The following is a 27851-nucleotide window of genomic DNA, read 5'->3' on the forward strand; positions in this document are numbered from 1 at the left end:
AATGTGTTAAAAATAATGTAACAGACTATCTACTCATATAATAGAGTACTAAGATGAGGTGGATGAACAGAAATATTGTATCACTTAAAGATGTGCTTTGTGCTTTCCCCCCACCCCCCTATACTCCAAAAAGAAAAGGTACAAACTACACCCCCATGTCAATCCAACTTCTTGATTTCTCAGGAAGAAAAATCAAGGATTTTCCAAGTCCTTATGCTAATTCTAGAATGCAACAAAACCAGATGGATTACGATGGGGTATGGCTGACAGGCAAGATAATGCCAGCAACAGAAAGGAACAGAAATCATTAGTTAAAAGAAAGGGACACATAACAAAGCAGATACACTTTCTATTATTTTAAATCAGTAGTTTTATTACAATACACACTGACACACAGTTAGAGAAGGAATGTCCTGACATTTTCTGAGCATTTCACGGAAAGCAAATGTAACCATCCAGGCAGTCGAGTCATCCACATCTTTTCCAAATTCAAAGCAAAAGCTTTTATATTTGATAACTCAGGAAAGCAAAGTTTTCTCATTCTTGTCTACGAAACTTCAGTGTCAGAAAACAGTTATTGTGAAGTGGACCGAGAAGGAAGGGTTTCTTTCCTTCTTGCTGTCCCAGTCCCTGCCTCTCGAGTTTCCCCCTTGACTTTCTACATGACTTTTTACGATACTGCAGATGAGAGTGTGTTCAGGGGCCAAATGTCATCTACTTATTAGGCCGGCTATTATACTTCACTATAATTGAAAGGAAAGAACAAATTAAGAAAATTAAGTCCTGGAAAATGCACAAAGGCAAGGAAAAAATATCTGGGTGTATTAAAAATGAGATGCTCTTTTCACATAACTCATTTAAAAGGTTACAATTACCATAAACATTTAACTCCATTAAAGATCACTGGCAAAAACTAGCTCTTATACCTGCAAAAGGGCTCTGCATTTATACAGGCTCGGAAGAAAGCAACATACCACGTGAAATGAGTCACTAATCCTGGTGAAGCAGGCATCAGACTATTTGGAGTTGCATAGGTGTTTTTTCAGACCCATTTTGTACAAGACACTATGGAACCTTGACAAATTTCCACCTTTCAGCAGTCACTGTGGCAGTCAGGTGTTTTATTCCCTTTAGTGCCCAAACACACAAAAGCACTCCAGGAATGAAATACTAGTAACTGACATTCTGGATACGTTCACTACACGTTACATAACTTGGAAAGAACAAAGGAAAAAGCCCAAGCATGACTCCAGTATTTCATATAGAAAAGCACTGCAGGAGAAAACTTTGTTTAAAAACATTAAAACTCAGGTGAATATAAATACATTTTTGGTTAATCTGTGCTATAGCATATAGAAATCCTGTCAGATATTCAGTCTGCTGGGTAACTCATTTGCATTTTTCATGTCTGACTGTATTAGTAGAATATACACTGATGCATATACTGACATATATATGCATATACATATATAAAATTCAGATCATGAAATTTTGTTTTAAATACACGTACTTAAAACCTCTACCTCTAAAAATAAATACATTAGCCTCTAATAGGCTAATTCTCAGAGTTCCTTCACAAACCAATCAGAACACAGCTTCTCAACAATGGCAGACGACCAATTAGCTGCTCTTTAAATCCATTATCTACCAGTGAGTGTTTTAAAATTCAGATGTATAACAGAAATGGCATCCCCAGCACAGAACACAGATAGAATCCTGGCTTTGAAAATAAATGTCTTGGTTTCCTTGATGTTTAGTTCCTACAGATGTCTACTCTTTGCCTCTGCATTTATCTAGCAGTGGGAGAGCATTTTCTAGTGACAGCATTCTATTCCATTGGCACTACCTTCTAATCAAAGGAGTCGGCTGGCATTTCCTTTGCCGTTTTGTTCAAGGGAACTGACACGACATAGTTTGTATTTGATATCACTCCCATAATCACAGTGAGTTGTGTGTTTTAATGTAATTTACAACGTGCCAATACCACTGAGGTAAAGCAGAAGTAGCCCTGGCGTTTTTAAAGGGGAAAAAAAAAGTCTCCCAGGAGAACAACACATAAAAGGGACCTGGTGGTGTATATCTAAGTTCTACGAAGTAACTCAAAACTACTGCCAGAATGGACACATTGAATATCTGGTATTTTCGTTCAAAGAAGAGAAACATGAAAACACTCAATATATTTCCTTTAGAAAGGATGCAACTCACAAAAACGGGGCTTTACTTTTTTACTTTTACATCTCAAAAAAAAAAAAAAAAAAAAACTTCTTAAAATGACATAAGCCAGACCAAGTTGTTTAGTATAATACAATACTTAACAACCTTGTCATTTGTTTTTGAATACAAGAATCTCAGAAATGTAGGAAATCCATGATAAGTGATAGCAAGAATGTTTAATGCCATTGCCTAGATTTTTTTTAAAAGGAAAATTTACCATAGTTGAAATACAACTTCTAAAAAATACAGTGTTTTATGCGCTCACAGTTCCAGATTACTAACTTTATAAATTAAAGGTGAAAATTATCCATATACAAACAAGGCCTCTTTTTCATTGATTTCAATCTCGATTAAACCTTTGGATATTTCAATCTTCAAATTCACAAGGTAAGGCTGAGTTTATCAGATATAAATAAAATGTTTAAAGTCCACGATGTACTGTAGCACTAAAGAAACAAATGCATCAAATATTTACAGGCTGGCTACAATACTTTAAAAAAAAAAAAAATTCAAATGTGTATCAACATCAAGCCACACTGTTTTTCCAATTTCTCTGGCTGCAAAAATGGGGCAATAGCATTTTTTCTCACTCATTTTTCCTCTCAGTCCTTAAGTCAGAGGCAGGTCTTAGGTCAAAGGGCGAGGTCTTTTGGGAGGTGGTGGAGGCATGAGCTCTGTGTCAGGGTCCAGATGATGCTTTCGCTTCTGTCCTTGAGAAGCTGCCGCACATCTGTCGATGAACTCAAACAGCATCTCCTTGGTGACCGGGTTGGAGATGCTGTTGCACACAGCTGTGGACAGAGGGGGACACGGGTCTCACGTGAGGGTTAATTAAGGCAACTGACTCACCACAGGGCGATGCAAAAGGGGAAAGGTTTTCATCCCAATATGCTAAACGCTTTCAGTTCGCCAACTGGGGTGACACGCTTCCCCCGGTAAACGATTCTCCGCCCTCCCCTGCCCCCAAAATGAGTGCTTTTCTGGTGGCTACTTTTTCTTGTCCCGTGAATTTTAAACCAAAACTTTAAGTGTTGGACTTACAACCACACCTTCACTATGGTTTTCCACCTCTCCAAAACTCTTTTTATAGGATTTTCACGTACCACAACCATAGTCTATACTCAACCAAAACTTCTACAGAAAACGTGTGCCATCATCCTTCAGTCGTATCTGTCAGAAGGAAACTCCACCCTGTCGTGATGGCACCAGCCACTGTGTCCACTGAACAGGGAGGCGCCACTGTAGCTGGCAGATCATACTATTTTATTTTAGTAACTTGTTTCAGTAAGATATTCTAATAAAATTATGAATAAATATGGCATCTTTTCTTATGTGATCAAAATTGACCACCAGTCCTTTGAATTGTATTTATATATTTAGTTTGGGGGGAAAAAAGGACACTGGCTTAATTATTCCTATTTTCAAAGTTCACTCATCTTGTCTGAACACAGATGCTAGTTCCAACAGAACCCTTAAATGTACAATAGTAACTTTCATAAACTGCAAAACTGAAACCGGCTATTTCTGTAGTTTCTCATAAGCTTATCATATAATCAGCATCATCACTGACTGAGCAGTCTAAAAGCACACGATTCTATTAACCTTTAATCTTGGTTTTTATCTGTTTTTTTTTCCCCTCGGCTTCACTAAAAATGCAATCCAGAGCAACCAGTTTACCTTATAAGGTTAATTAATTTGTGTTGTTCTCCATGAAAGAAACTTACTATTCTGAATTCCCAAAGCACTTATATTATACCCAAAGAACTCTCTGAAGGATAGCGTAACAGGTTTCAGGAGGGGTTTTTTTGTGTGTTTTTTTTTTAATGGTTTTCATTTACTTTGTCCTCCGTTGTTTGTAAAGCTATTTTAGGAGCTGGAAATTACATTTTCCCCCTGCTAATTTTGTCTTTTACCATCTGGCAAACAATGGTTTTTATAGTTCTGAATAGATCTGAAATTATCATGGCTTTTGTTGTTGTTGTTCAACAAATCCAACTTGTATACAGCCCATTATCCTGCCCTTTACACGTCTCCTTTGGGTGCCTGGGCACAAGCCCACAGGCCTAGAGACGGGAATCTACAAGCCAGCTGGAGTCAACAGTCACAGCCCCTTTCCCAGCCAGCAAGCACAGGGGTCCGAATGACCCTATGCCCCATCAAGCAGAACACCAAAGACAGCACATCTTGATTCTAAAACCCTAACGCGCACTCGCTCTCTCTTTTAATGTAGCAAACATTGGTAGGTTGTCATACTCACCCATGGCAGTGTTGTACGCATTAGGAAAACTTTTGTCTGTTCTCTGTCGCATGAAGACCCAGCTGTTATTCTCAAATTTGCATTCTATAATTTTGTTGTCATACTGTTTTAGTTCTTTTGTCACCTGTTTTAAAAGAGAATTGAGGAAAATATTTAAATCATTCGAAAGGCTTTTTGCTCCCACTATGTGACAGACACATTAGGGAATGCCAAAAACACCTCAGTAACTCTTCACGCAGAGCCTTTTGTCATCGGAAGTGTCTCATCAAGCCTAAGGATATGGTATGCACTCCCTTGTACACATGCTCATTAATCCGACATTTTATAAATAGTCGTGAAAACGGCTGTCAATATATAGCAATTAAAAGAGGCTAAGCAGAAACCAGCCACTTCTGGGCCAAATGCAAATAGGTTACCATAGGGACCAATGCCTTTAATATTTCTGCGTCCCTATGGCTTTCAGAAATTGAGGATGCTGCTTAGGTCTGTCAGCTTTCAGAAGGGTCTCACTGTCTAAATTCCTATGTCAAAACCTAAGAAGTTCCCTTTACTAGTTGAACGAAAAAGTTACACACAAAAAGTAAACATTAGGATCAGTTTCAGGTAATGCACATCCTAAGTATTTTGCTTTTCAAGAAGTAATAACTAATCCAAACTCTAATCTTTAGGTTAGTTACCCTTTCCCTCTCCAAACTACTATGAACATACAGATTAAGCTACTTTAGATTTTAGTTTGGTTGGTTTTTTTGGCTACTTCACCTCAGATGATTGAATATGAATTACAACTTACTCTATCAAAGCTAACGAGTATCCATGGTAACCATAAAACCTTTTAAAAGATATTTCATCAGGCTGTGAGGATAGTTTTCATAAATAGGAACCTAAGCTTATCTTTGCAGTTTTCAAATCAAATGCCAGTCATGGTAATATTTTAATTCTGTCCTCATCTTTCACAGCTAACAACTTTTCCTCACAATATGGTAGATTGCAATCATTTAAACTTCATTAGCATTATTTGAAATGCTCTCATTTTTCTACCCGCAGATTCAATACCACCTAGGAATATGAAGGGAAGCAAATTTTTAAAAGATGCTTTCGATTCACAGATTAGGCAGTGCACGTCTTCATAAAAACTATCAAATTGTATTCCTTTTCCCTTAATGAGTATTGCATTTGATTGGATTATTTGCATCTTCAACAAATCCAACAGGACCAATACATTCAGTGGCTCTGGAACAGACATGCCCCAAAAAATGATGTTCCACTTAGCAAACTTGCTAGAATTATTCTCAAATATTCATTATTCTAATCTCAATTCCCCTCCCTTTCTTCCTAAAGATCCACCTCCTTTTACTTTTGATACATTATCTATAGCCAAGTATTAGGCAACTTATTCAGCTAGATAACCACATTTATCACATGTAGGGTCTAACAGAGCTGAGTTTCTAAACCTTTCAGAGTCTCCATTTTATAATCCTAAAATGGGCAAAGGAGTTCCTAATTTACTGGGACACTGGAAGAACAATAAATGAAAGTACCTGGCACAGAGTGGCCAACGAGTAAAATTCTTAATTAAATATAAAATTAGGAAATAACATACTGCTTTCAAAAAAAAAAAAAAAAACCACTTTATAAGTAAATTCACTAAAGAAACCAGGATGACATGGAAAGGTATGCTTTGAAAACAGGTGTCAAGAAAATTATATTGTATGCACTACACAAGACAGGCTTGTATCAACAACATGCAGTTGGTACTTTTACTGACCCTCAATTGTAGTAAGTCTTTATCATATAGCTCATCATTCTTGTGTTCCTGGTTTCAGAATTGCTATAAATTATGTGCTGCTCGATCTGACTACAGCAATTAAGCAGCATTATTAGTTATCTGTGTATCTATTTGGACATTTACTAACAATAACTGGGAAACAGCTTTCTGAAAAATGCATGCACTTGCCATTATACTAACTGAAATTATGTCCATGTTCAAGAACAATTCATTGTTCTTTATTGATCACATCAGTTATATTCCCAAGGTAGACACACTGCAAGGTACTCATTTGGTTCGGCAGTAAAATATACTTAACTGACAGTAATAATACTTCTCATATGTGCACAAACTAAAGACAGTTGTCACTAATGATCAGATCAAGAGAATGAGGAAAACTCATTCTACAAGGGAAGAGTTTAATTTTAGTATCCAAATTCTAATTCTATGACAATAACCATCCTCAGCCAATTACGTATTATTATTTACTAAAACAAGACCCTGTTCGGCCTTCTATAATCAACTCTGTTACTCTAGTTTGAGCTCATAAGAGCTTGAAAGTAATAAGAAAATATTTATAAATCAGGATTTCATATCTTACTAATAATTATATTGAATTAATGAATTTTACTGTTTTTTTTAAAAGAGCAATGAATATACAATGTATTTTATACTGAAAAATATTTTGTTCATGTATCCATCTTGTTCAGTACCACACTCTTTATACGGTTTGAATCTACCAATAAAATGAGGTTAAGAGTCCAATGAAACCGGATCTAGTATCTCTGGAGGTGGTTTTTTGTTTTGTTTTGTTTTGTTTTTTAAGAGAGGGAGAGAGAGACACAAAGAAAAGGGAGTGGGGAGGGGCAGAGGGAGATAGAGAATCTTAAGCAGGCTCCACACCCAGCACAGAGCCTGACACGGAACTCTATCTCACAACCCTGAGATCATGCCCTGAGCAGAAATCAACTGGGCCACCCAGGTGCCCCTAATGTCTCTGGAGATTTTAAATTAGCAGCTCAACAATAATACCTGCAACAAAGAGCCCACAGTAGAGTCAGGTACAATCACAGGTGCTGCACTCTGCACTATTCTTACAGAACACTTCCTGTAACTTAAGTGCTAGGCAAATACCTACACTTCCAAGTCACAAAAGGCAAACCATCAGTGTTGGCTGAACTGACCTATACGGAACAGGCAAAGTTGCATTTCTATTTCTAGTAGTGGGATAAAACTCTAAAACTTGCTGTCCCTGTTTCGGGAGAGCTGTTTTTGCTGTAAAGAGCTCATCTTGGGGTGCCTGGATGGCTGTCGGTTAAGTTTCCAAATCTTGCTTTTGGCTCAGGTCATGATCTCAGGGTCATGAGAGCAAGCCCTGCATTGGGCTCCGCACTCAGCAGGGCATCTGCTTGTCCCTCTCTCTCTGCTTCTCCCCACACTTGTGCTCTCTCTCTCTCCAATAAATAAATAAATAGATAGATAGATAGATAGATAGATAGATAGATAGATAAATAGATAAAATCTTTTTTTTAAAAAAAGAGCCCATCTTTCTTTTCTAGAGAGACTGCACAAAGGGTGGAAGGGAGGGGGATTTCTCGGAATTAATTTGCTCTGGAGACACTTTAACAAATATCCTTAGACTGAGAAAGCCATCAGTGAGTTGTAGTGATTCTATTTTTAACTTTTAATTTTGAAATAATTTTAGATTTACAGAAAAGCTGTGTATAGATGGTATAGAGAGTTCTAGTATTCCTGTCACCCAGCTTTCCCTAATGTTCACATTTTATGTAGTATGGTGCATTTATCAACTCAAAGAAATTCACACTGGTACAACACAATTAACTGAACTGCAGACTATTCAGACTTCAGTTTTTCCACTAATGTCTTTACCTGTTCCAGGATCCCATCTAGGAAATCACCCTGCATTTAGTCATCATGTCTCCTTAGTTTCCTCTGATCTATGACAGTTTCTCAGACCTTCCTTGGCACTTTTGAAGAGTAGTAGTCAGATATTTGTAGAATGTTCCTCAAGTTGGAATTTTCTGATGTTTTCTCATGATTGGACCAAGGTTTGGATTTGGGGCACAAATGCCAAGAGGTGGAGTGCCTTTCTCGTGTAATATCGGGGGGGGTGATATCATGGCTTATTACTGGTTGATGCTAACCCTGAGCACTTCGTTAAGATGGTGTGTGCCACGTTTCACTACTGTAAAGTTACTACTGTTCTCCTCTTCATACTCTATCGGTTAGTTATGAGTCACGATGAACAAACAGCCCCACTCAAGGAGAAGGGAAGTAAATTCCACTTCCTGGAAGGAAGAGTAAAGTTGTGGACATTTATTAAAACCACTACAGACATTACTAAGTTTCTTGAGAGAGATATTTTGAGACTATACAAATACCCTGTTTCTCCTTAAAGTTTTGCTCATTAATTTTAGCATTCCTCCATGAATCTTGCCCGCAGCAATTATTCCTGTGGTGTTCTGCTGGGGTTTTCTCTTTTCTCCATCCCTTCTACATTTATTATCTGGACTTTTTCTGTAAGGAACACTTGTCCCACTTCCCTCATTAATTTATTTGCTTATTTGTATCAGTATGAATTCATGGATATTTATTTTATTCTTTGGTTTATAATAAAATACTACTGTCATTTATTTTGTTGGTCAAATTGTTCCAGTTTTGGCACTGGGAATTCTCTCAGATTGGCTCCTGTGTCCTTTTAATTTGCTTCCATTTTTACTTACTTACCTTCTTATTTTCAGCATTTACTTTCTGGCAATTTAAGAGCCTACTCTCCAGGCTCATCTTTGTATTTTTTCTGCCCCAGTCCTAGAATCAGTCATGAGGTCCTCTATCAGCATTTTATACAAGCAACATCACTCCTCAACAGTCCAGGAGGCTATGCTAAGAAAGTACTGTCACTACCTGTTCATGTCAGAATTTAAAAGTATTATTGAGAGAAGGAGAGATAGAGAACGACAACGAGACTCTGAAGATGAATATACGTTTTACTTAGAAGTTTCATGCCATCTTTTGTGAACTGCTCTCTGGAGCTAAACTAAGTTGGCCATTTTTTCATTTTGAAGTTATAATTCTACTCTTTGGTAATTCAAGTTCTACCTCTATAGAGTTACAGAAGGTCAATTTTAAAAACATATCTTAAGTAAATGAAACAAAAATCTTATTTTCATGTAAATAACTTCAATTTCTAGTACTTATAAAGACATAGAAAATAAGGTAAGTCAGAAATGAAATGGAATTATAAAAGTTTTCCTGAGGTGTCAGAACAATACAAATAGCTTAAATCTGAATTATTAGATAAATAATCTTTTAGAAATACTACATTATAGTAGGGCCTTGATATATTCCTTTTAGAAAGTACATCCACTACTGGAGAAAGTAAAACATTTGACAAGTTACCCTCCTTAAAAAAAAAGTTACACCTACCACTACTATTATTTATAAATAACATACTTCCCATTTGCTAGGCTGGAGACAGAGCAGCAGGAAGTCTCTCCCTTGGGAATGGTGGGGTCTTCAAGCCCTTCAATCAGCCATTCAATTAATCAAAGCAGCCAATAAAAAGAAGGCAACTAGAACTCTGCCTTATTTATCCTAAAGGTCACTACAGACAAGTCACAACTCCAGGGTATGAAATTCCCACTAAATTACGGATTATTACCTTCCAGTAAAGTCATAGTTAGTCAGTTAGTTAGTTCTTACTCAAAATATAACAAATCTTCATATAGAATAACAGACATACAGATAAAACAATGATATGCTGGCAATGGTTATTGGTGGATGGTAGAATTAGGAATGACTTTCACCTGTGTCATGCTGTATTTTCCATACTTTCTATGTTAATATGTGCTTAACTTTCATATTTTTAACAATGAAAGATTCCTTAAACAACTATTTCATAAAAGAAAATAAATACCCAGTTGGTTTTTAATGCAGTGGTACAGAAAAATAAGAGATAAACATTTATAGAAAACAAAGTCTTCGAATCAGGCCCCAAGACCACAGTTCCCAAACTGTGCAATGAGGTATCTTCATGTGCTGCAACAAACTCACAGAGGTACTGTGGGATACTTTAAACTTTTGGGGTAACAGTGGCATGTGTTGGACACCATGCAAACTATTAGCTGGAGGAAGTTCACAATTTCAATATGAGATTCCTTGAGATGACATTATACCTTTGCAAAGCTGAGTTTTGGGTAATTACTGTGATAAAAACCAAGTACCACAAAAATCAGTGTGGAACAATAAATGAAGTTGGTGGGGTATAATCTGACTCCAAGGTTTGAGAAGTTATGCAATCCTTAACTGGTGCTAAGTTGTTAAAATCTAGATACTTATTAAATTGTTTGGCTCCGTCCTTTCAATCAATGGAGGTGTTAGATATTTCTTTTGGCTTAGAGATGCTGTGTATGAGGCAAAATGAACCAAGAAAGTTTCATAGCCTCTACCCTAAGGCCTTTTCATTCATTTCGTTCATTCATCCTTCCCCAGATCCTAGTCTCTAAAGCCACATGTAAGCTTGTATCTAGCACTTAGTGGAAACCAACCAGAGTAGTGAACAACTTTGCCTGCGGTGTAGAATATAGATCATGGTAGAGAATGAGAATTTCTATCAAGTTAATCTCATTGGTTTTGATCTAGATCACTAAAATATGTATTCCCCATTGATCTCCCCATTGTCAGCACAGTACCCAGTCCTGGAGAGATCCTCAGACAGGATGTTAACCAAATTCAAGATAATTGTGAGCTTCAGCTTATCAAACCAGTTTGTACTGTTTGATGGCTGGTTAAGTAAAGTAAACTAGTACTATCTCTAGCCTTTCTCTGCCTCTTTCCTCCTTTCTACCTCTTCTTTCTTTCCCCCAAAACAAAACAAAAGGTTTTAGGGTTTTAATATCCTCAGTTTGTTGTCTGAATAAACAATGCATTTGTATTTTCTGTTTCTGGGTGCCTGACATGGAGGCGAGACATCCATTTGCCATCACAGTATTAAAAGCAGCACTTCTATATATAAGACTGATGAATCACAGATCTGTACCCCTGAAACAAATAATATACGTTAATTAATTGAATTTAAATAAATTAAAAGTAAATAAATAAAAGCAGCACTTCTGCTTTTGACACTAAAGAACAAGTAGAGAAAGTGAAAGATAGATTTGTCTCCCCCTGTCCCGCCCATTGGTCAAGCAATATCAACTATTTCTAGAACTATGTGACTCATTTTATATAAATGAATATTAACAATTTATTCATTGAGCTCTTAACATGTACCAAGCATTATAAATTTGTGACCCATACACATAATCTCATTTAATTTGCACCACAATCTTATAAGGTAGGAATTATATTACTGCTCTTCAACAGATATGGAGTCCAAAGTTTAGAGTAATTAAATATCCCGCCCAAAGTCACAGATCTAGAAAATGGAACAGCCAAGTCTCAAATACAGGTCTCCCTGTCCAATGCCACAATGCCATTTCATATCCCACCAGCTATTACAAAGCCTGGCACTCCATGGACAATAAATGCAGAATGAAACAAATAAGGTTATTTTCCTGCTCAGAATGTGGCTGAAATTGGGTATAAAAACCTTTCCACATGTAAGTTTAAGAAGTCAGTCATATGAAAACACAAACACATTGGACCTAACGCGGCACCAACAATGCTCTGTAGATCCATCCATCCTTCCCACCATCTGACAAGTATTATTGAGCAGCCATGTGTCAGGCACGGACGGAGTTGTAGACTGGTGATACAGACACAGTCCCTGTCCTCTGGAATGTATAGTCTAGTGAAGAGTCAAGTGACAAATTACAAATTATGATAAGAGCTATGAAGAAAACAGATATGCAACAGAAACTAATGCCAGGAGAAAGCTATCTGGTTTTAGGTGCAGTAGTTTGAGGAGATGATATTTAAGTTGAGATTTACAATATGGCGAGAAACTGGTTTATGGAAAGAAGGAAGGACAGGGAAAGAAGGAGAAAGAGAGAGAGAGGAGAACAAATGAGAGCAGGTGGGGGGAAAGGGGAGTCACATACGTCAGGCAGTGATTAACAGTATGTCCAAAGGTCTGAGGTGAAAAAAATCTTAAGATCTTGGCATGCTGAAGGAACTGAAAATAAAGAATGTTCTCTGCAAGCCTTTAAAGAGGGTTCCACATAAGTCTGACTCATTCCCAAACTCTTCCTCTCATATGGTGTACCCTATATATACCCTTTTATATCATATATATAGAGAGAGAGGGTCCAGCTGCCTACTTGACATCTTTATTTGAAATTCCCATAGACTTCTCAAACCTGACATATTCAAAATTCAACTCTATCTTCCCCCAAATGTACTTCTCTATCTCAATATATGGGAACTCCATTCACCCAGTTCCTCATGACAGAAACGCTAGTGCCCTCCTGATTCCTTTCCCCTTTTATTTCCCCTCATATTTAATTCATTTCCAGGGTCTATCAATTCTACCTCCAAAATATATTCTACACATGTCCATTTGTCCCCTCTGTCTTTCAGATTCTTACAAGAGGCTCTTCTACATTTTCCCCAGCCCATCAATTTTTACAGTGCAGGCAGATTGGTCTTTGAAAAATGCAAGTCCAATCAAGTCATACCCTTGCTTAAAACACAAATAAAAGACATACAGGTTGGGAAGGGAGAAATAAGACGGTCTCTATTCACAGAAGACATGATAACTTACATAGAAGAAATCTATAAAGATGCTCCTAGAACTAATAAGTAACTCTCACAAAGCTGCAGAATACAAAGTTAATATACTAAAACCAATTGTATTTCTACATATTAGCAATGAGCGGTTAGAAGTTTAAAATTTAAATGGTATCATTTACAATAACTTTCAAAAACGTGAAATACTTAAGTATGAATAAAAAAAACCATGCAGGATCTGTATGCTGACAATTATAAAACACCTATAAAAGAAAAAATCAAGGAGGACCTAAACAAATAGAAAGATACACCATCCTCATGAGTTGGAAGATTCAATATTGTTAAGGGATTGTTATCATTCCTAAATGATCTACAGATTCAACATAATCACAAGCAAAATGCCAAAAGAATTTTTTATAGATATCAGCAACCTGATCTAAAGTTTATATGGAAGGCCAAGGAAATCAGAACAGCCCAAACAGAAAGAACGATATTGGAGAATTGACATTGATTTCAAGACTGAGTATAAGCTACAGTAATCAAGACAATGTGGTATTGGTGAGCAGAGAGACACAAAGGTAAGTGGAACAGAAGAGAGTCCAGATGTGGATCCATAATTACAAGGTCAACTGATATCTGACAAAGTTGCAAAGGCAATGCAATGAAGAAAAGATAGTCTTTTTAACAAATGGTGCTGGAGCAAATTACACACCCCTATGCAAAATAATGTACCTCAACACAAATATTTCACTTTACACAAAAATTAACTCAAAATGGGAAATACACCTAAACATGAAACCTAAAACTATAAAATTTCTTAAATAAAAAAACAGAAGAAAATCTTTGTGACATAGGGTTAGGCAAAATTTCTTAGAAACAACACCAAAAACATGATCCATAAAACAAAAGTTGATAAATTTTAAAATTTATGCTCTGTGAATGAAATTTATTTCATTTTCATTTCATTTCAAAATTTATTGCTAGGTGAATGAAAAGGCAAGACCCAGATGAGGATAAAATATTTGCAAATCGCATATCTGACAAAGGATTTGTATCCAGAATAAAGAACTCTTTTTTTTTTTTTTTTTTAAGATTTCATTTATTTTTTTACAGAGAGAGAGACAGCGAAAGAGGGAACATAAGCAGGGGGAGCGGGAAAGGGAGAAGCAGGCTTCCCGCTGAGCAGGGAGCCTGATGCGGGGCTTGATCCCAGGGCCCTGAGATCATGACCTGAGCTGAAGGCAGATGCTTAACTGACTGAGCCACGCAGGTGCCCCTAAGCATCTAACTCTTGATTTCAGCTCAGGTCATGATCTCAGGGTCCTGAGACTGAGCCCCACAGTGGAGTCCACGCTGAGCACAGAACCTACCTAAGGTTTTCTCTCTATCTCTCCCTCTGCAGCCCCCCACCTCATGCACAGTCTCTGTGTAAAAAAAAAAATCAATCAATCAATAAACATGGGCAAACAACCTGAACAGACCTTCACTAAGGAAGATATATGGATGGCAGATAAGCACATCAAGCCCAACACATCATTAGTCATTAGGAAAACAAATTAAAATCACAATGAGATACCACTATACACCTATTATAATGTCTAAAATAAATAAAATTTACAAATATGAACAATATCAAGTGCTGACAAAAATGTAAAGCAATTGAAATCTTCTATCATTTTGCTGGCCAAAATGGTATAACCACTTTAGAAGACAGTTTGGCAGTTTCTTTTTTTTTTTAAAGATTTTATTTATTTGACAGAGAGACACAGTGAGAGAGGGAACACAAGCAGAGGGAGTGGGAGAGGGAGAAGCAGGCTTCCCACTGAGCAGGGAGCCCGATGCGGGGCTCAATCCCAGGACCCTGGGATGATGACCTGAGCCGAAGGCAGACACTTAACGACTAAGCCACCCAGGCACCCCAGGCAGTTTCTTTTATCAAGTAAAACATACACTTACCACAAGAACCAGGAACCCCACTCCCAGGTATTTACTCATGAGAAATGAAAACATACGTTCACAGAAAAACCTGAATACAAATGTTTACAGCAGTTTTATATATAATCATTCTAAACTGGAAACAACTCAAATGCCCTTCAACCACTGAGGAGATAAACAAATTTTAGTATAAAAAGGAATACTATTCAGCAATAAGGACTATTGATAAAACCAATAACACAGATGAATTTCAAATGCAGTATGCTAAGTTAAAGAAGATAGACTTAAAAATCTGTAGAGTATGTGACTCCATGTACATGACATCCTGGAAAAGGCAAGATTATAGGAATAGAAAACAGATTGGTGGTCACAGAGTTTGAGAGTGGGAGGAATGACTGATTACACAGGGATGTCCCACAGGATTTTGGGGGGAGGTGATGGAACTGTGCTATCAGTACTCCTCCCTTATTTGTGGACCCCCAGCAGATGCCTGAAAATGTGGATAGTACTGAACCCTACATATACTATGTTTTTTCCTATACATGCATATCTATAATAAAGTTTCATTTTAAAATTAGGCAGAGGAAGAGATTAACAACAGTAACTAATAATAAAAAAAGAACAATTATAGCAATATATTGTAATAAAAGTTATGTGAATGTGGTCTCTCTCTCTCTCTCTCAAAATATCTTATTGTTTGGAACTCACCCTCCTTCTTGAGATGAAGAAAGACGATAAAATGCTTACATGAGATGAAGTGAGGTGAAAGATGTAGGCCCTGTGACTTAGCATTAGGCTACTACTGACCTTCTGATGATACCATAGGTCAGAAGGAGGATCATCCACTTCCTGACTGTTGCTGATTGTGCACATAACTTGAAACCACAAAAAGTAAAACTGCAGATAAGGGGGGACTACTGTATCTTGATTCCAGTTGTGGGTATACACCTGTATGCATTTGTCTAACCTCACAAAATTATATACCAAAGGAATGAACTCAGTGTATGTTAAATTTTAAAAGGTGAATTAAAACAAAAAAGAAACAAGAACAGCATCAATTTTTTAAAAAGTAAATCCAATCACATCATGCTTTATCGATGGCTTCCCATTACAAAGTACTAAATGATCCAGTCTTTACTTATCTTTCTAGCTTGTATGAACTGTCTCAGAGCACCTTACACCTTTCCTTTAGAATATTTATCATTACCTGCAAATATAATTTTTTGTTGATTATCTATTTAATATCTGTCAACCAGAATGGTTAATAATTATTGAATACTTACTAGGTGTGGACTTACTGTTCTAAGTGCTTTACATGGATTAATTTATTTAATCCATGTAACAACCCTTGGGAGTATCTCCATTTTTCTAGATAAACAGAGGCACAGAGGAGTTAAGTAATTTGATGAGGTCTCAGAACTAGTAAGTGACAGAGAAATGTATTGTATCCCTACTAAGTTTTCTAATACAATATCTAATTTAATCTGTATAAATATCTAATAAGACTTACAGAAACTGAAGCCCAGAGAATTTAATTAATTTGCATAAGGATACAAAGCTCATTTGTTTTGGTACCAAAATTCAAATTCTAGGTCTTTGTGAGTCAAAAACACAGGCCCTCCTTATCCTTAAGAATCTAGGCTCTAGGTTGAAAATGTATTAAAGGAGGCAAAGATAGATTCCACTTGTGGACAATTTTACTTCTTGTGTAATAAACTGTAATTTAAGTAACTATTTCCAAGGATTACATTTCACTCAGGAGAGTCTGGGGATGGGAGACAAAGTGATGTGACAAGGACAAAGAGAGTAACATATTGGCTTGAACTAAGCACAATGTCTAACAAGTTTCTTTTCCTTCACTTTCTCCAAATGCACACCATTCCGACCTGCATCATTTCTGCTGTTTGCTATTCTAGTTGCAGCACAAACCACAAATCATAGCAAATTGCAGAATTTCTCAATCATTAAGGATTTACAATAGGTTAATTTTAAAATGGACTGCATTTCACAGCTGCAAAGCTTTTGTCTGATTTCTAAACCAAATGAGAAGTCATTAGTGGACTGAAGACCTTTCTATGGGCATGACTAGCAAAAAGAAAAGGTCATGTGGACAAAACAGTCACCTCTGCCAGGTAATGGCTTACTAAGCAGAGGGCCAAACTTGGTGACACAATGCATCGCTCCCTGTTTAGTACCAAGCACGACAAGAAATAGAAGCAGATCATGGATTCAGTGCATGCTTGGGATAATAAAAACAATACACAACCAATGAAAAGCTTTAAAATCTACCATTTTAGGGAGAAGGCTAAAAGCAATATGCATGTCTAACACTTTTTTTTTTCTTCCTAAACAGTTATAAGTATGACAAAAGACTTATCTGATTTGCTTATTTTTTAAGATGTTTGTCCCATAGCCAATGCATATAATTCATAAAATATATTTGTCAGATTGAATCTGATAAATGGTAAAGGGGCAGAGGGAGAAGAGAGAGAATCTTAAGCAGGCTCCATGCCCAGTGCAGAGCCCGACATGGGGCTTGATCTCAAGACCCTGAGATCATGACCTGAGCTGAAATCAAGAGTCCATGCTTACTAAGCCACCGAGGTGCCCCTATTTCACACCCATTTTAAACCCAACTATTCAACAATGCTCTTTTTCTAGTGTAGAGACCCCAAGAGAACGGTCTATCCACATGGATCAACGTGGCATATGGCAATAAGCCAAAATGCTATGAAAAACGAAAATTTCCTTTCTGTTCTGCCCACCATTTAAGAACGCCAACAAAAATGCTCAAGTTCTTTGCTTTTGATAATCTTTTAGACTAAATGCTTTCCTTTAAAAGGACTCAATTTGCTCTATCAGCACTAATGGGCACCAAAGCCTACAGACCCACACACCTTTGAATCATTAGCTTAGGTACACACAATGCCTTAGTTTAGTGATAATGTTCCTGTGATAACTAGGACCCATCTGAACAAACCAAGCTTTCCAGGATCCCTTTCTTACAAGTCTGTACCTCAGGTCAATGCAGACTTGCACTGAGATATTCTGACTGCAGTACCTGTAACCTGCCTTTGCTATGTCCACTCAGCCATTTAGTCATTCTTTTACTCCTTGCCATGCACATTGCATTCTATTTTTACATATGTTTTCTCAGCAGCTATGTTTCATCTTTGAGAAAGAAATCCTGGAGGTACTGACAAAGGTATTACACAAATATAGAGTGATAGTAACACTGCTTAGAATCCAAGGGTCCTATTTTTCGTCTCTATGTATCCTTTAAAGGATATTCACAATAGATTTATTTAAATCTGCCTCATCAGCTTCATGTATTGGGCAATCAAAAACTACTCAGAAGATGTTGGAAGTTTGAAAATGATTACAATAAATTATCTGCATCCAGTGTCACACTCCCTAAAAACCTTCTCAAAAAAAAATTTTTTTTCCCTGAAACATACCACAAACCCCTTCCATAAAATCCAATACTTTGGGGCTGATAGGAACTTAAGATCATCAAATCAAATACTTTTATTCTAAAATATTCAAATACTAAAATGCATCCCCTATTATCTCTATTAATTAGTGTATCTTTTTTTTTTTTTAAGATTTTATTTATTTATTTGAGAGAGAGAGAATGAGAGACAGAGAGCATGAGAGGGAGGAGGGTCAGAGGGAGAAGCAGACTCGCTGCTGAGCAGGGAGCCGGATGCGGGACTCGATCCAGGGACTCCAGGATCATGACCTGAGCCGAAGGCAGTCGCTTAACCAACTGAGCCACGCAGGCACCCTAATTAGTGTATCTTTATGTGTGTGAACATTCATGCATTGAGGAGGTGTAAAACCAGGAGGAAACAGAAAATTCAGTTATTTTCATAACTGGTACACAAAACTTACTTAATGTTTTCATCTAAGATAGTTATTTTCATCAGAACTATTTACTTTTAAAATGACTGCTGAGATTTTTCCTTCACAGGGAAGGGAAGGGGGGGAACTAACATTTATGAAATAACTGCTATGTCGCCAGAGCCGTGCAAGGCCCCTTATATACATTATTACCCCTTTATACTAATGAAGACATTAAGGATCAGAGTATTTAATTCTTTCAAGGTTGTGTTTGGATCTAGAGTTTTCTATCATAGTGTCTCTTAGTAGTATCAGGGAAATTCAACATACAAGAGGAAAGGAAAATTTTATTATTGTTCACTCCTAATCAAGAAATTACTAACTAGTTAGAATGGCCAAAATTAGCAAGTCAGGAAATGACAGATGTTGGCGAGGATGTGGAGAAAGGGGACCCTCTTACACTGTTGGTGGGAATTCAAGCTGGTGCAGCCATTCTGGAAAACAGTACGGAGGTTCCTCAAGACGTTAAAAATAGAACTACCCTATGACTCAGCAAGTGCACTACTGGGTATTTACCTCAAAGACACAGATGTAGTGAAAAGAAGGGCCATATGCACCCCAATGTTCATAGCAGCAATGTCCACAATAGCCAAACGGTGGAAGGAGCCAAGATGTCCTTCAACAGATGAATGGATAAAGAAGATGTGGTTCATATATACAATGGGATATTACTCAGCCATCAGAAAGGATGAATATCTACCATTTGCATCGACGTGGATGGGACTGGAGGGTATTATGCTAAGTGAAATAAGTCAATCAGAGAAAGACAATTATCATATGGTTTCGCTCATATGTGGAATATAAGGAACAGGACAAAGGAGCATAGAAGAAGGGAGGGAAACCTGAATGGGAAGAAATCAGAGGGGGGGAGACACACCATGAGAGACTCTGGACTCTGCGAAACAAACTGAGGGTTGCAGAAGGGAGGGGGGTGGGGGCATGGGGTAACCAGGTGATGGGCATTAGGGAGGGCACATGATATGATGAGCACTGGGTGTTATATGCAACTAATAAATCACTGAACACTACATCAAAAACTAATGATGTACTATATGTTCGCTAATCAAACTTAAAAACATTAAAAAACAAACAAAGAACAACAACAAAAAAGAAATTACTAAATAGCTAAACCAAAGAGCTAATGGAGTATCCTTTGCAGTCACCACAAACTAAAGGAGACAGGAGCTCTAATAGGAGGTCGTGTTAAGTTTAATGTAACAATCTTCTAAAACAGAAATAAGAAACTCAGGCTGCATGTGAGAAAAACAAACAAAAACAGACAAAAAGCCCACCAACCTCAAGTGCCATGGGTTGGCTAATACCAGTCTGGGGAAAACAGGTCTGGAAAGAAGTCAGGAGGAAGAGAAATCTCAAAAGTAGGGAGGGAAAAGATGTGGAAAGGAAACAAAGGAAGTTCTAAGTGTCCTAAGCCAGGCCTGTGAAATGAAGATAAAGTGCTTTTCAGCTGAGTAATATACAACAAAGAAAGATTTCAGTGATGATTAGAGCTATTTAAATTTCTAGTAGGTTTCAGTGATTTAAAACAGCCTTTTCTGTCCTGGCAACTGGTTTATCTGCTTTTATTTTCAAACTTGGGGGCTGGGGAAGATCTTGCAAAGAATTATGCATGTACATAAAATGCACAAAAGTACTGGCTATTATCTAAAGATTTATAAGTATTGGATTGCGGATCTTTGAGAGAACAGAACTGTCACAATTCACAACTCCTGAAGATTACATGTGGAACCAGATTAAATTTCTCATTTAGGTTCCCCCACTCTCCCATCCCCTCCATCCCCTTAGGTAGGTTTTTGTTCTAATCCTGTTCTGGTGAGGATAATGGGAATGTCTCCTAGCAGGAATAAAGAACAAGAATCAGAACTACATGGGCGGAGAAAACCCTACATCTTTGGACGTTCACCACTCAACTGCTCTTCTCAAGCCTTCAGAGAGTCTATTCTGAATAAGGTAGCTGTGGTTATCTATTATATTCTGGGCAATAGCGCTAAGCTACTTGGAATTAAGTCTGAAGAAAATAAGGTCAGTGGCTTTTCACCTTTCCTCTAAAAGGCAAATTGATGCTGAGTCAAAATAATGTATCAAGTCATACATGCTTGGCAGGAATGCTTTTAAATCACCAGGACTTTTATAGGATAGTCTCATACTAGTGTGCCTCCCTCTAATCTTGACTAAGTCAGCTCAATGCCATGACTATCAAATCACCAGCTGAGTCTCTGAAGAGTGCTCCTTCTACCAACGCCATGCTGTACCCCTTTGCCAACTTTTAGGCCAATATACCTGCAACCTTGAGCTCCCATGGCTTCCACTGTGCTGGACTGTTGTGCCAGGAGCACACTCGCTACGTGAGGGTCTGCTCTAGCCAAATAACAATACAGGAAGGATATGTGTTTGGGTGTTTATTCAAAACTGGAGAACACTATGGACAAGTAACAAGCTGAGAATAGATCATCTGCTTTGTCTGCCAGCTGCCGGCTGTCACAGAAGACACAGTGATCACCTGCTAGTGCCGCACTGTGTGCCCAAAGGCTCCAAATTATCACCGCTTTAACTGTCTTACCACCACACTTCAGATGTTACCACTATCATTTCCACTTTTGCTTTTGGAATAGTCCAGGAAAAACAGTCCTTCAAATCCTACCATCTAATTGGTGTTAAATTTACATATAGTTATGCATCCCCCACTTTGATGTTAAATGGATATTCTAGTCCTTTTCTGTCCTTAGGACAGGGAAGGGGGATAAGTCCCTGCTTTAACTATTGCACAGCCTGGAGTTGCACTAGCAGATAAATGCCTGCTGATGGCAGAGCAAACAGCTGAATAACCCAAAACTAATCATGAAACATGAACTCTGAGTTTAAAAGGTTAGCAATGGTTTGGCAAGTTAGGGGAAGTGGCAGAGTGAACATCTGGGGCTTAAAAAAAAAATCTGACATGATAAAAGGAAAAGTAGCTCATTCTTAGTTACATTTCTTTTTGCCGGTTGGTTTTTTGTTTTTTGGGTTTTTTTGCAATTTTTTTCTTCAATAACTTTATAGAAATCAAAACCCAACAGAGAGAGAACAATTATGTTAATAATGCCAGGAAATTTGTTTGCTTTGTTAAATTGAGCTTCAAAAGCACTTCAACTGAACATACGTTTGTGATCACAAGTAATGCCTATTCTTATATCCATTTAAAATGTTTACTTTATTACAGCTTATTATAAATGTGAGTCTGAAATGCAGCACCGTGGTTGCTCAATTTCCAGGCCACAATTTTATGATAATCGTATGAAATGTATTCATGTGTCAACAGAACTAACAATGCCCCAAATGGGGTTGTTAGCTGCTCTTTCTGATGGCCACACAGTTCTGCACTCCACAGCATTAAGAAACTGCTCCAAGCAGAGAGCTCTTTGGAGAATTTTAACTTCACTTGGAACATGTACTATTCTGTTATGCTCAGCTCAGTTTAACTGCTACTATCTCAAAATACAGGCAAGCTCCTACAAGAACACTGACCCTAAATACCCAAACATATGAACGGAATAAACTGGTTCTGTTACTTTATTTTATGGTTGGGTTTCCTTTTTAGGCAGTCTCCACCTAGTAGAGGGGATGAGACTGGAGAATTCCCCTGAACTTGATGTTCTCTATTGCGTGTGGTAGTAAAAAGGTACCTGGGAGATACAGTCTGTCACCCTGGCATCTCACAAAGGAGTAAGGGAACACTTACAACATATGCAGATCAAATAACTGGAAACGGATGGTAGGTCTAGAGGTGTCCGTCCCTCTCAAGTACTGGTTTCTCTGCAGCACTCTGACCTTCCTCATTTTTGTGACAAGTAGCCCGCATAACTGTCTAGGGCAGGGACTGAGATCTCAAGCAACTTTTTCTCGATTCAGCATTTTTTAAGGCTCTATTACACAGGTGCCAGGCCAAGTGCTTTTATGCTCATTATTTCATTCACACGATCTATTTGCATGCAGTGGACCATCTGCTTTGTAGAACAAGGGACAAGCATATCCTGTCAGGAACCAGGATCATGTGGTAGTAAGCCATATATAGGTTTTTTGCTTCATGTTTTTGTGTTTACTCTTAAGTAACTTTAACTCTTAACTTTACTCTTAAGTAACTCTCTAAATTGATAAAGCTGTGCAAATGCTCAATCAATTTTAAGACAATTCACTTTTTACACCCAACTGCCTTACAAAGAGTAATAAGTCTAGAATCTTGGTTGGAAGGGAGCATAAGAGCTCACCTAGGCCAACTCTCTTTTCAGACTGAAAACCCTGAGGTTCACAGAAAGCCTACATTTTGTCCAAAGCCCATGTCTCTTTAGGAGCAGAGTCAGAACGTGGGTCCAGACTTCTGGCATCTCAGTCCAGCACAATGATCCTGTGATGTACAAGACAGTCCTTAACAAGCAAAAGGGATAATTTTGAGGACGAAATTTTTACTTGCAGTCATACGAGAAAAATGTTTGACCTAGTTCATCTAATATAAGAAAAACAGTTTATATTCCACCCTACTATGACACACACACATATACACACATTTCTAAAACATTTATATCCTAACTTGGTGTACTTTTGCTATTTTCCCTTCTATTTTATTTCATTAAAACAAAAACAAAATTGGTCCTTTCAAGACCAACCTCCAAAGTTAGGAAAAAACCTCACAGAGTATAGAGAATAATGCATCAATTTCACTATCAAGGAAGGTGGGGGAGTGCATTTCCCCTTTTCTAGAAGTCTTGAATGATATGAAAAATGGAGGTGGACAACTCTCAGGACAGGAATCTTCCTGCTCAGGATGCTAAGCTAGACCCCAGCCCATGGCTCCTTTCCACCTTCCACATGTCATCTCCTTCCCCGTGAAGAGGCTGCCCTGGGCCAGGCACAGACTCTCACCCATCTCTTCCAGAGTCCCGCCAGCATAACACACTGGCAAAAAAGAGCTGATGCTTAACTTTAATAATTTCAGATGCCATTTTTCTCTACAGAATTAAGCCTGAAATACCATGTGATATATTACTTTACAGTATAACTCCTTCCTTCTGTGTATATTCTGCACCCCCCCACCCCCTTAGATGGTAAGCTCCCTGAGCAAACAAAACAAGCGCCCTTGTTTTGTTCATTGCCAGATCCCACTGAACACATAATGGGTGCTCAATAAATATGTGTTAAAAAAAAAAAACTTGATGAATATTACACAAAGAAATTATAGAAATGACATCAGATGTTAAAACATTCCAGCCACTATTAAATGACTTTCATCCTCTGGACCGACCTAGTTCTCTTCTTGATCCAGGCATTTGTACTTATTCTTCCCTCTGACTGGCACATCATCCTCTCTTCCCCTCTGGCTAGCCACTTCTCTTTTACCAGGATCACTTTCTTTGGGAAATCCTCTCTGATTCCACAGATTTTTGTGCTTCACTGATATACTCACAGTACCCTATTCTTATCTTACTTAGAAAGACAGCCTACTGAATTCTTTACATCTCCAACTTGACAATAAGCTCAATCAGGATGGAACTTTAATATAGTGCCTAGCACACAGTATGTGCTCAATTAAAATTTCTGCATGCATACATGCATGAAAAGTTATGTACTTCTGACCTGAAAACAAAACCAAAGCAAAATAGAATAAGCCCAACCTTAATGACCTAGTCATATAGATAATTAGATAGATCAACCATAGTATTCTGAGTAGAAATCCTTTTAAAACATGCTGTCACATGAAATTTGTCTTCTACTTTGTGGATGTGGGTATGGTTCCTAGTGAAAGAGGAAAAAGGATGTTAGCTATTGGGGAGATCTGAACGGGGAAAGAGGGAAGAGAAAATAAGCAAACAAACCATCAACCGTACCTTTTTACATCAGATGGGAAACAAACCTACAAAATAGTTAAGGCATCCTATTCATTATAAACCAAGAATTTTCTGCTTCCTAAAGTATGAAAGATAATGACACATCCACCCTGTATTTATCAATACTGCTCACAGTAGTAGGAAAAAAGATAAAGTCATCAAGTGGCCAATGGGAGAAGCACAAGATAATACATACTGTAAACACGTAAATTTTAAATAAGTAATTTATTTACATAGCTTTACTGACAAGAACTCAAACTTAATAAACATACACTCTTCAGATCGAAAATGTCTTTATAAACATTAACCCTTCACCTTCTTATGAGCTAGTTTTGCAAGAGTCTAATTTAAACAGTGATTTAGGACCCATGTAAACAAGGATGAATTCAAAATAGCTTTCTACCTGCCTGCTGCTACTTTGAAATGAGCCTTTACTTCCTTCTTAAAATAATTTCCATATATCTTCCACAGTAAAAATCTTAAAAAATATCTCCATCAAGATTTTCTACCAAGGGGCGCCTGGGTGGCTCAGCTGGTTAAGCGACTGCCTTCGGCTCAGGTCATGATCCTGGAGTCCCGGGATCGAGTCCCGCATCGGGCTCCCTGCTCGGCGGGGAGCCTGCTTCTCCCTCTCCCGCTCCCCCCTCTTGTGCTCTCTCTCTCTCACTCTCTCTCTCTCAAATAAATAAATAAAATCTTAAAAAAAAAAAAGATTTTCTACCAAATCTACAGATATAAGGATCAGCAAATTGTCTCAAGAAACATGACTTGCCAAATTAGTTCAAAGTGGCCTTGGTAACAGTATTCAGACTACACAAAGCTGAAAGGCTACAGACGGAGAAAAGACATATGACAAGCCACTGAAAGTCTGCCCTGAGAGTACAAAGGGCTGGCTTCACGTCTCTAATAATTTATCACTTTATTAATGATCCAATAGATGATTTCATGAATAGCCTATTAATAAGATCTAAATTCAAATTCGAAGGTTCTTTAGAATACCCATTAGGAAAAGTAATATAATGAAAGAATTCTAGAGGAGATAATTTTGCAAAAGAAAGTTATAGAAAATAAAATAGAACTTGGAAAAAACATAAAAGATGAAGTCCTGGTAAATATTTAATATGTAAGGGAAATGGAAAAGCTGTAATCCCTGCAGAGAGAAATGACAATACCCAGACTCTCCGAACAAGATTTAAAATGAGACATTCCATTATATTTATATATTATTGTTATTAACAGTTCTCACTCTTTTTAACAGAAAGAGAGTCATATTATTATAGCAGGAGATACTTTTGGAGGAAAGACTCTTGAAGGAAGAAACAATATCCTACCGCTGGATGGAGAACTAGGGTGAAGTTTGAGCAGTTTGCAAGGCTCACTCTTTTTCCCATCTTTTTCTCTACATTCACCCAGAAAACTATAAAATGCTCTAAAAAATATATATTAACAAGGAAGATACAAACACAGAAGCAATCATTCCTTTATACTTGTTTTCTGTGTTTGGGCTGTGTGTGTGTGTGTGTGTGTTGTGTGTGTACATGCTTTGCAAGTACATGTGTATGTATATGATATATATAAAAATTTTTTTTCAGATCTTACATATCAAATCCAGGGCTATTAGAAAGCATGTAGCTGGATATTAAAAAAAAAATCTAAAATTTAGACAAGAATAAATCAAACCTTCCAAATGAAGACAGGATAAGAACAGAAACCTTCGCTTTCATTTTTGAACCTTCCTAAGGCCTAGAATGATAAACAAATCCTAGTCCTCGATGTACATATACATAACTGCTTGTTTAGTCAGAAAATGGCATATTCGCTTTCTTTCCAACCAGAGCCCGGCGGAATGGCTCCCGCGAAGAAGGGTGGCGAGAAGAAGAAGGGCCGTTCTGCCATCAACGAGGTAGTGACCAGAGAATACACCATCAACATTCACAAGCGCATCCATGGAGTTGGTTTCAAGAAGCGTGCCCCTCGGGCACTCAAAGAGATCCGAAAATTTGCCATGAAGGAGATGGGAACTCCAGATGTGCGCATTGACACCAGGCTCAACAAAGCTGTCTGGGCCAAAGGAATAAGGAATGTTCCATACCGTATCCGTGTGCGGTTGTCCAGAAAACGTAACGAGGATGAAGATTCACCAAACAAGCTCTACACACTGGTTACCTATGTACCTGTCACCACTTTCAAAAATCTGCAGACAGTTAATGTGGATGAGAACTAATCGCTGATTGTCAAATAAAGGTATAAAACTGCAAAAAAAAAAAAAAAGAAAAAAAAAGAAAATGGCATATTCAGGAATAAAATCCTACATCATTGGTGATCAGTCCTGCAGTCTTTAATTTCATCATTTGGATGCATGTGCTTATTTTTACTTATAGCCTCCAGATCTGCAGATATAGGACTTGTAGTTTCTAGTATTTACCCTATCTGGAAATTTATCAGATTCAACCCCCTCCTGCTCTTTGGTCCAAGAACAGGAGCACATGCTCCTTTTTTTAGAGATACAGGTCATTTATACAACAAATGGTATCACTGTTATCACTGTGCAATCAAATTTCAGTGAATCAAAAGAACTTCCCCTACCACCACCTGGGGGGAGGTAGATGGGAGTACCTTTGTATCACAAAGAAACCAACCACAATTCTTCTATGGTCAGGGCTATTTCTAGCACCTGCTCTGCAGGATGAGGAGGAAGGCCTCATCTGACCATGGTCTCTGATACATACATTGTCAAGCACCTTGGAGTAGATCCAGTTCTTTAGGAATGCCAGAATGGTTGCCTCCTATAGACCTAACATTTTTAATTCTGCTTTATAAGGAAGGCTGTTTTAGAGTAATTCCAATTTACTATTGCTAATTAATATATCACCCTTTGGTAAACTAGATAAAATTTATAAGGAGTAGCAGATATATGTTACAATGAGGTCATTCAGTCATGGAAGGTTTCAAGTTTACTTTCCCCTGACTCCAAAGCTCTTACCCATTTAGTCTCAATAAAGTTCTCAAAGCATTTATTTTATTTGACTTTGAATATTTTCACTTTCTTTTATAAACCTTTAAAGCCAAATAATCATAAATGTATTTTAGTTTGGGTTAAAACAAAAAACAAACTAGAAAAGATCCTGGACATGATTTAATGAAGAACCATATTTCTGATTTAAAAAATTGTTTTAAGACAAAGATGTGAACCCCAAGTCTCAGGCCCAAT

The 27851-nt window shown here is 37.6% G+C and overlaps 2 protein-coding genes across 2 annotated transcripts in view; one reads left to right on the forward strand and one right to left on the reverse strand.

Moving 5' to 3' along the window:
• Positions 1-352: 352 nt before the first annotated feature.
• Positions 353-27851, reverse strand: part of RNGTT (RNA guanylyltransferase and 5'-phosphatase) — a 319549-nt gene continuing 292050 nt past the window's right edge. The window contains exons 15-16 of the mRNA XM_034991369.1: positions 4472-4595; positions 353-3005 (exon numbers count right to left, since the gene is read on the reverse strand). Coding sequence (XP_034847260.1) covers positions 2842-3005; positions 4472-4595 — 288 coding nt within the window. The 3' untranslated portion in view covers positions 353-2841. The remainder of the gene's footprint in view (positions 3006-4471; positions 4596-27851) is intronic.
• LOC118001302 (60S ribosomal protein L31) lies at positions 26467-26911 on the forward strand. Its single transcript, XM_034991370.1, has one exon. The coding sequence runs from the start codon at positions 26487-26489 to the stop codon at positions 26862-26864; it is 378 nt and encodes a 125-aa protein (XP_034847261.1). The 5' UTR covers positions 26467-26486; the 3' UTR covers positions 26865-26911.

The sequence above is a fragment of the Mirounga leonina genome, unplaced genomic scaffold, assembly GCF_011800145.1.
Source record: "Mirounga leonina isolate KUSES-001 unplaced genomic scaffold, KU_Mleo_1.0 Mir_53, whole genome shotgun sequence".
NCBI classification, from domain to species: domain Eukaryota; kingdom Metazoa; phylum Chordata; class Mammalia; order Carnivora; family Phocidae; genus Mirounga; species Mirounga leonina.